General features: G+C 45.9%; 1 protein-coding gene across 2 annotated transcripts in view; it reads right to left on the bottom strand.

Moving 5' to 3' along the window:
• Positions 1–10,000, bottom strand: part of LOC147022850 (2-Hydroxyacid oxidase 1-like) — an 85,681-nt gene that overhangs the window by 48,291 nt on the left and 27,390 nt on the right. For both annotated transcript variants that reach the window (XM_085887736.1, XM_085887735.1), the window contains one exon: positions 6,025–6,197. In XM_085887736.1, the coding sequence (XP_085743862.1) occupies positions 6,025–6,197 (173 nt within the window). The remainder of the gene's footprint in view (positions 1–6,024; positions 6,198–10,000) is intronic.

Consider the following 10,000-nt stretch of genomic DNA (forward strand, 5'->3'; position numbering starts at 1 on the left):
AGCCACCCCACCCTCTGCCCCCCTGCCCCCCCATACATCCCCTGAGACCCAGATTTTTTTATGTCATGAAAAAACTTCGGTACATCACGGGTGATGAAGGTTGTGGTCAAATTTAGCCAGTAAAGTAAAGTATGGTTTCAGTTGCATTCCATCTTGCGTACGAGCCATCAAGATTGGATTGAAAGTAGTATGTTAACCTTGTGGTGGCAAACATATTTTCAGGTATGGGAAGATTAACAAGCACATTTAGATATCTGTGATCACAAAGCGATTGTCAAGGGTAAGCCTCCCACAGCTTAACAATGGCAATCGCCCGTGACTTACCCTTGGCTCACCACGATCCAATGATGACAAATTTGGTTTGGACCGCCATACGATCTTGACCTTCAACATTTAAGGATAAAGTGTAAATTAAGAAACCGTGTTCCCATCTACAATCTATCCATAAAACTCATCAGGAAAATCGGAGGAAAATTATTCAAGTTATGATCAAAAATGTAAATTAGGTCACAATCTGAAAAAAGTAGGTCAAATACACAAATCAAATCACAGGTGCACAACGTCAGTGCAGGTCCACCACTATCATGCAAGGACATCTTGGAAGACCAAACGGTCTTTGAGATTTCCCCATTGGCAAAATTGAGCAACGACAGAAAACTATTTTTTTCAGACCGCCATTTGACCTTGACCTTTCACCTGGAGGGGTATGATGTCAATTAACCATACGTAAATACGACTTGATCTAAGCTGTCGAGAGAGGACAATTTCGTTCCAATTGGACCAACCTTAGTCGAGGTCTGGCAAAAAAAAAAAAAAATTAAATCTACAATTGGGTCATGTCCTTAAAAATTAGGTCGAGGCCAAATTAATTAAGCTAATCCCACATACTTTTTATTCCCATCATTGATGTAAAATTTCATTCCAAAAGTCCCAGACGGATCCAAGATACAGCCTGTATATTGGCAACAAAAAGGAAGAAAAACCTCAATCGTGGTTTCGTTCTCGACCTTGATCTTGGAGTTCAGGTGTGCCAAGGAAGGACTTTGTATGATGGAGGATGCCCAGTCGGTGGCTGGCCTTGGAGGCTAACTTTAAAACGTGGTTTTGCCCAAGAAAATTCATGGCCGATAGTGAGATGCAGAAGTTTGAATGACTGAACTTTCTCAAGAGGATTATTAAGAAAGTAGATTGGGGGTTGCTCGATGATCCTTTTGGAGAGAGATAGTGAGAGTATGAGATACGTCAAGACTTCTGCTATTTTAACAGACTGCTCTCATTTCGACCTCTCCTTCATTCCTTGCCTAAAAAATCCAACTATTACAGCGCTTCTTCTCTCCATGCTCTGAATTCGCCTTCATTGCATCCATCAAGAATTGTGTTAAATCGTATCTCTGACCTAAAACTTTTAAAAACCACAGTTTGCCATGGATGCTCGCTTTCCATCAACCATTCTTTTTTTCCAACTTCAGTGCCAACTCACCCCCCTCACCCCTCACTCTCACTCTCAAAGCAACCATCCCACTCTTCTCCCTCCAAGCCTCCCTCTCACCTCTTTCAAAAATTCCCCCTCACCTTTCTCCCACCTTTCATCCCCCTCACTCTTCCTTCTCTAAGTTGCCCCCCTCTCATCCACCAACCTGCCTCCCTCCACTGCCCTCTCACCTCCATCTCTTCACTCCACCTCCTCAAATCCTCAACAGCCATCTTCCTTGTCTCTTGACCCCCCTCTCTCACAGCACCACAGAGCCTTTTCTCCTCCTCATTCGGCCCCCTCCCCTCGCTATTCTGCAATACCCCACACTCCTTCAGCAACCCTCCTTACCTCCCCCTCGTCCCTCGTCCGACCCTCCCCGCCCCCTCCACCTCCTGCACCAAAAGCCTCCTCCCCTACCTCTTCATTAAAAGTGTGGACCTCAAATATCCGGGGCCTTCGCTCAAACCTTTCAGATCTTTCCATGCAGGTTGCCACTGACAAACCAGACATTATCTGCCTAACAGAAACTTTCCTCTCCCAAGACGTGTCTGACTCCCAAGTATCTCTCCCTGGTTACTCCCTCTTACGGTATGACAGACCTGAGCCTCGTCCTGGTGGAGGTGTTGCTCTCTTCATCAAAGACTCTATTCCTCACTCTCCCTGCACTGCTCTCACTCCCCCACACCCCCAGGAATACCTCTGGCTTCGGCTTCCCCTCCACTCCCACCTCATGTTTATATGTGTACTGTACCGTCCACCGAACAGTGATGACTCCATCTACACCTCACTCTCCGAAAACATGGACCATCTTCTATCTTCTCATCCAAACTCTCTCTTCCTCTTATGTGGCGACTTCAATTGTCATCACGCCAGTTGGCTAGGTGTGGGTACCTCTCTCACCTGCCATGGGACATCAGCAAAAGCTTTCTGTGACTCATTGGGACTGACTCAATCGGTCAACTTCCTGACCCGGATCTCAACCAATGGTACTCCATCTCTTCTGGATCTGATTTTGACAAATTTCCCTGACAATATCTGCTGCTCTTCCTTCGCTCCAATTGGTTCTTCTGACCACGTCCTTATTAAAGTGGACATCTCTCTGGCTGTTATCAGAGAACCACCTCACCGCCGTCGAGTCTGGCATTTCACTCAAGCCGACTGGCCGGGTCTCCGAGCAACCATCAAACTTACAGACTGGTCTCCTATCACTACTTTCTCAAACATCAACTCATCCTGGGAATTCTTCCAAAGAAACTTGCTCTCCCTCATGCACAGATTTATCCCCTCTCGTGTTCAGTTGTCTTACCCTTCCTCCCGCCCTTGGTTTACTGAAGCTTGTGGCGAGGCAGTTGTCCTGAAACAACTTGCCTTTGCCTCATGGAAAGCAAACCCAACTGAGGGCAATCTCAGTTCTTTCCACAAAGCTCGGAACAAGTGTGTAGCTACCCTCAGGAGAGCCAGAAAACAACATCTTTCTCATCTCAAGTCTGAACTCTCAAACCTCTCTCCCTCCTCAAAATCCTGGTGGCGTTTAATCAAATCTGTTTCTGGTGTATGTTCCCCCTCCATCCCCTCCCTTACCTCAAATGGCCGCACTGCTGATTCCACACGTGATAAAGCTGAATGTCTAAACTCGGTGTTTGCAGCTAAATCTTGTGTCCCAAACCCATCACTATCTCTACCCACTTTACCCAGTCGCACCCAACTGTCCCTGGACTCTGTATCCTTTTCTCCTGACAAGGTGGAGAGCTTGCTTTCAAACCTCGAGTCAGATTCTGCAACCGGTCCAGACGGCATCAGCCCACGTGTCCTCAAAGCCTGCTCTTCTGCTCTTGCTCACCCTCTCTCTGTTCTATTCACCCTCTCATTTTCCCAAGGTCATCTGCCATCTGCTTGGAAATCTGCTAACATCACTGCCCTGCATAAAAAAGGTGCAAAAACAGATCCCTGTAACTATAGACCAATCAGCCTTCTCCCAATCATCAGCAAGGTTATGGAATCCATCATCGCTTCAGACATGAAATCCTTCCTCTTCTCCAATGGCTTGATTTCCAATCATCAATTTGGTTTCAGACCAGGTCACTCTACCCTAGATATGCTGCTACTGCTCTCCCATCAATGGATGGAGGTCCTCAATGCCAGACAGGAAATCCGAGCCGTATCCCTGGACATATCACGTGCTTTTGACACAGTCTGGCACCCTGCCCTACTCACCAAACTCTCTGCCCATGGTATTCAAGGCCATCTCCACTCATGGCTCGCAGACTTCCTCTCCTGTCGCAGTCAACGTGTGGCCCTAAATGGAGTTCTTTCATCCCCTCTTCCTGTGCAGGCTGGAGTTCCTCAAGGTAGCGTTCTGGGCCCTGTTCTTTTCTGGTTTTCATCAATGATCTCTCGGACTCTCTGGAAAATCCTCTATTTCTCTTTGCCGATGACTCAACCCTCTGCCGTACCATCTGTCATCCCTCAGACCGGCAAGCAGCAGCTTCTTCGCTCACTGCAGATCTGGATAAAATCACAAACTGGTCCAACACGTGGAACATGTCTTTCAATCCAGACAAATCTCACACTCTCACTATGTCTCTTCGAAAGGACCGTTTACAAAACCCCCCATCCACTTTCTCAACAATCCTCTGGAAGAAGTCTTTTCTTTCAAGCTTCTGGGTCTCACTATCTGCCATGACCTTTCCTGGGAAAGTCACATTTCCAACCTTGCCTCAAAAGCCAGTCGCCGACTGGGAATCCTCCGTCGTGCAAAGTCCTTCCTCGGCCCTCTTGAGCTCCTGACCACTTACAAAGCTTTTGTCCGTAGCCTGATGGAGTACTGCTCTCCCCTCTGGGCTGGTGCTCCTGCCTCCCACCTTTCTCGACTTCACGCTGTCGAAACCAGGGCTTTTAAGATCATTGGCATCTCCCGCAATGAAGCTGAGTCTTTGGGCCTCTCACTCAATCACCGCAGGTTGGTCGGTGGTCTTTCTGTCTTCTACCGACTCCTCTCCAGCCTTGCCCCCGCTGCTCTCTGTGCGATTTGTCCCAACCACATTTCCACAGGGCGCTCAAGGGCCGCCAACAACCCCGTTCTGGTAAAACTACCAAAATCACGAATCACTGCTCATCTTCACTCTTTCATTCCTCTTTTTTCCCGCCTTTGGAATAAACTTCCTCACTCTATTCTTTCCCATTCTTCCCTTCAGGCTTTCAAAACAGCTGTTCACCACCACCTCTTATCTTCCCCCATCCAAATCCTCGATCTTTTCTACCCCCGATAATCCACCCAAGCCCACTTCCTTCAATTCTCCTGCTTTCCTTCCTGAAAGTCCCTTTAATGTCCATCTTCCCCTCGCCATGTTCCCCGTCCCATCCCCATCCCTCTCCCTTCCACAGTTCACCTGTGTCTGTTCCCCAATGTTTTGTCCCTTCCACTCCCGCCCCTCTTGTCTCATGCCTCCTTGCTGTGAGTTGTGTGTTAGCTCTCATACGAGCCTCGACCAAGGTATACAAAAAAAAAAAAAAAAAAAAAAAAATCCGAACTGCTGCTGAAGTCAATTTAAAAGTTTCAATTTTGAAATTCGGCTGATATTAAAAGATTCTGAAGATTATGGCACGTGCGGAAATGAAATAAAGCCACAAACACTGGCGTCTCCGGGCATTTATAAGCAGTGCAATATATCCAGCGAGTCGTAGGTATGATGATCAAGTATTCAATACGAGTGAGGAAAATGAAAAAAAAAAAAAAAAAAAAAAAAAAAACTTCATCGTGAAGAGACCATTGCATACTGTTTCAAGTCAAGGCATTGTTGAGCAGGCAAAAAAAATTTGGCAACTTAAGACCCCAGTGAGAGACAGCGAGGTGACCAAGGATGAGCCTTGATAAAGGATAATTAAATAAGGCCATTAATTATCTTCAAAAGGGGTGTTGAACTTCCTCCAAACACCCAATTTTACTTCTGTACAACCTTCGAGTTCTCTTAGTATGCATGCAAAGTTTGGGGATGCTAGGTTTATTGGTTTTGGAGTTATGGAGGAGACGGATAGGACAGACCGACAGACAGATCCACACTGACATTTATTATTATAGATGTGCATGCAGTATCTTCTTCTTCTTCTTTCGGCTGCTCCCATGAGGGGTCGCCACAGCGGATCATATGGATGATCCGCATCGTGATTTGGCACATGTTTTACGCCGGATGCCCTTCCTGACGCAACCCTGGTCGCCTCTTACGACACAGGGATATGGTACACCTATTTTAACCGGGGTATACACTGGCCCAGTATACTGGTACTCATTTCGCCGACCTCGGAAGGATGACAGGCTGAGTCAACCCCCTGGTGTATTAATTCAGTGGCCCAACGGGGTTTGAACTCAGGACCTCTTGGATCCCAAGCCGCTGCCCTAACCACTGCGCCAACACCAGGCTTATGTGCATGCAGTATATTGAAAAGAAATATCTGTTGCGAGCATTTTGTTTCTAGAACCTTTTGAAAGTCCCTCATATGCAATTGTGAAAAAGAAATAGCAAAACAAAACCAGAATGTTTTTTGAGCTTCACCTGTGAGAATGCCTTTGAGAATGATGGGCAAACTAGTTATGCTACGCAGCCAGTGTACGTGCTCCCATGCGAGACTGGGATTCAGTGACTGCTTCACAAACAGAGCGAAAGCAGAGTCATTTTGTGTCGGCCCCACTCCATGGATGGTGTCGTCTTCCTTGAAGTTGCAAAGGCTGGTGTAAAGGTGGTGAAAAAATTAAATTTCAATCAAATAAATAATACATGTTCAATGAAATGCATGATCTCATCAATTAAATTAATGTCAAATGAACAACGTCATTTTTTAAAGTTTTGTTTGCATACATAGTCAAGACTCGTGGAAGAGAAGTACAGGTGAGAAAGTGAAAAAAGTGCACTGAACGGATCATGACACAACAGGACAAAAGGAACAGCAGAGTGGGAGGGAGGGGGGGAGAGACACCAACAGCAAAGCCGAAAGCCAAGACAGAGGCAGACTTGGACAAAAAAGGTTCCGTGATTTTTCCTGGTGTATCGACTTCGATGTCCATCGGCACACAAAATTACCATGCTTCTCCATTGGCTCCATTGGAAATCCTCTTTATCTCTTTGTTGAGGACTCCATTATCTCCCGTGACATTCCTCATTCTTCTGACAGACAGACAGGCAGCAGCCTCTTCCCTCTCTCTAGGCCTTGACAATATCACAAACTGGTCCAACATGTGGACCATGTCTTTCAATCCAGACAAATCTCACACTCACTATGTCTCTCCGAAAGAACCGTTTAGACCCCCCCCCCCATCTACTTTCTCAACAATCCTCTAGAAGAAGTCCTTTCATTCAAGCTTCTGGGTCTCACAATCTGTCACGATCTTTCCTGGGAAAGCTACATTTCCAGCATGGCCTCCAAAGCCAATCACCGATTGAGAATCCTCCATCATGCAAAGTCCTTCCTTGGCCCACCTGAGCTCCTGATCACATATAAAGCTTTCATCTGCAGCCTCATGGAGTACTGCTCTCTACTCTGGGCTGGTGCTCCTGCCTCTCACCTTTCTCGGCTTCACGCTGTGGAAACCAAGGCATTTAGGATCACTGGTATCTCCGGCGGTGGTCTTTCTGTCTTCTTCCGTCTCCTCTCTGGTCTCACCCCCCCCCCCCCCGCTCTGTCTGCGATATGTCCCCACCATATTTCCGCAGGGCGCTCAAGGTTTGCCAGCAACCCCATTCTGGTAAAACTAACAAATTCACGAATCACTGCTCACCTTCACTCTTTCATTCCTCTTTTTTCCCAGCCTTTGGAATAAACTCCCTCACTCTCTTCAATCCCATTCTCCCCCCCCCCAGGCCTTCAAAACAGCTGTTTACCACCACCTTTTATCTTCCCCCCATCCAAAAACTTGATCTTTTCTACCCCCATTAATCCACCCCAAACCCACTTCCTTCAAATTCCCTGTTTTCCTTCCTGAAAGTACCTGTTATGTCTATCTTGTATACCCTGTGTTCCCCGCCCCATCCCTCTCCCTTCCACAGATCTCCTGATGTCTCTGTTCCCCACTGTTTTGTTCTCCCCTCTCCCGCTCCTCTTCTCTCATGCCCCCCTTGCTGTACGTTGTGCGCTAGCTATCATACGAGCCTCGACAATGTATGCAAAAAAACAGAAGAAAAAAAATAGTTGAGGCCAAATAAAAAACACCAGTTGATCGACCCCGCCTGCTTCCTTTTTTATTATTTGTTATTTTGTCAAACATCCCGAAAAAAATCCATATCTCCATGTACAACTTGCACTATTTTTTGAATCGATAATTTCTTTTTATAACTGATCTGTAGCACTAAGTGCTGTGTTGCTGTTTTCCGCTCACTGCGCTTTCCATTGCTGAGCTGTTTCTCGCTTCCGTGACTCTTTTCATTGATGAAGATGGTTTTGATGTGCTTGCAAATTCGGATGGGAACTAAAGTTCTGAAGCCATGATGTGCTCGAACAATTCTTGATTGGCGACGCTCACTGTGTGACGTTTTCTCCAATTTCGGTTGTAGGGAGTTGGACCAGGGAGAGGCCATACAGGAGCAAGACCAAACAGCGCTGGTGAATCCGCATCCCACATGTGTAGATATGTGTACGTAAATAAATGTTTACTGTCGATATATATATATACATACATATATATATATATATATATATATATATATATATATATATATATATATATATATATATACATACATACTGAAACGGAAAAGAAACTTCCCACCTTTTAAACCTTCAAATATCAACAATAACACTGCGTGTAGTAAATGTGTGAACTTATTAGTGGACAATAGTGTCCTCACTGTCAGACAAAACGGTCACGGATGGTCACTTGAACCTTCAATGGTCACTTCATAGCACAGCTGTTGAACAGCCGATTTGACTGTCAGTGATTAGCCAAGGGGTACGGGATGATGTTACTGAGCTGCACGTGATGTCTTGATATTGGCTTTAAAAAGGCCAGTGCAAAATGGGCATTTCGATCAACATGCCACGATTGTCAAGGGATCAACGGCAGTGTGCCTTGGGCATACTGCAAGGCGGATTGAGCCACCGTGAGGTGGCACGTCGCCTTGGCTGTTCACACCAGACGATATCGGCCCTGGTGGACAGAGACACCCTCCACAACTCTGCAGATGACAGACCTCGATCAGGGAGGCCAAGAGTCACCACTGCAAAGCAGGACAGGCAGATGGTCCTAAGTCAGATGGCTTCAGACATTGAGGACTGAGTGGGGCAGAATACAGCAGAAATCCATCCAAAGACTGGTAGGCAGTATGTGCCGACGATGCACTGCCTGCATCCAAAACAATGGTGGCCACACACGCTATTGGAAGGGGACTGACATTGCACCCTGTGCTGTTCTGCACTGTAGAACAAACTTATGAGATGGTGTATCTTGGTCAAAAACTTGACATGTCATCAATAAAATGCCAATGTTTCAATTAGCAATTGTTGGTTTGTTTTATTTTGAACTGTTACAATTTTATGACATTTCAAACAAGTGGTAAGTTTTTTTTGCGTTTCAGTATATATATATATATATATATATATATATATATATATATATATATATATATATATATATATATATATATATATATATATATATATATATATATATATATATATATACACACACATATATACATATATATATATATATATATATATATATATATATATATATTGTTGTGGTTACCAGATTCGCAAACCACCATTCAGGTCCCTTAGGTGAGGTATCTCGGTAAGTGCATGTGTAGTTAGGCCCAAACCCGTTGTCTAGTGGGAATACATGTCATTTATGCGAGCTGCGACTCTTCAGGATAGCCGTTTTTCTTTCACTATCTTTATTTTGGACCAACCGCCATGATCACAACCACAACATCAACCACCGACCACAACCACCGCTTCACCACAACCGCCACGACCTTCCCGTCACACCTCGCCACCGTAGCATCGCCACCGTTCTTGCCCCGCTGTGGGTACCGGTGTTGGATTCGTGCAGAGCGCGCGTCGAACCGCGTGTACAAAATCACGGATTTTGTGCTTCAAAAACGGATCAAAAACGACACACGCCCACTTTTTGCCGTCCAATCGGTGAGCGAGGGGCGAATTGGCCCCGCCCCCAGGGCGATCGATATATGCAAATTTGTGGATCAAAAAGCCTTCACGCCCACTTTTTCTCGGGCCAATGGGGAGCGAGGTGAAAGGTCAAAGGGAGGGGGTCAAAGGCGAAGTTACGGGGGGATAAAAGGACGGTGTTCGTCAGTCAGAGGAGAGTCGCAAACGAGAACGAGAAGGAGTCGGAACGAAGGAGAACGAGAACGAAAGGAGAACGAGAACGAGAAGGAGTCAGAACGAGAAGGAGTCGGAACGGAACGAAAAGGAGAACGAGAACGAGGAGTCAGAACGAGAAGGAGTCGGAACGGAACGAAGAGGAGAACGAGAACGAGAACGAGAACGAGAACAAAAGGAGAACGAGAACGAGAA

Source organism: Eptatretus burgeri, chromosome 7 (genome assembly GCF_056783735.1).
Source record: "Eptatretus burgeri isolate ZD-2024b chromosome 7, Ebu_testis_v1, whole genome shotgun sequence".
Lineage (NCBI taxonomy): Eukaryota > Metazoa > Chordata > Myxini > Myxiniformes > Myxinidae > Eptatretus > Eptatretus burgeri.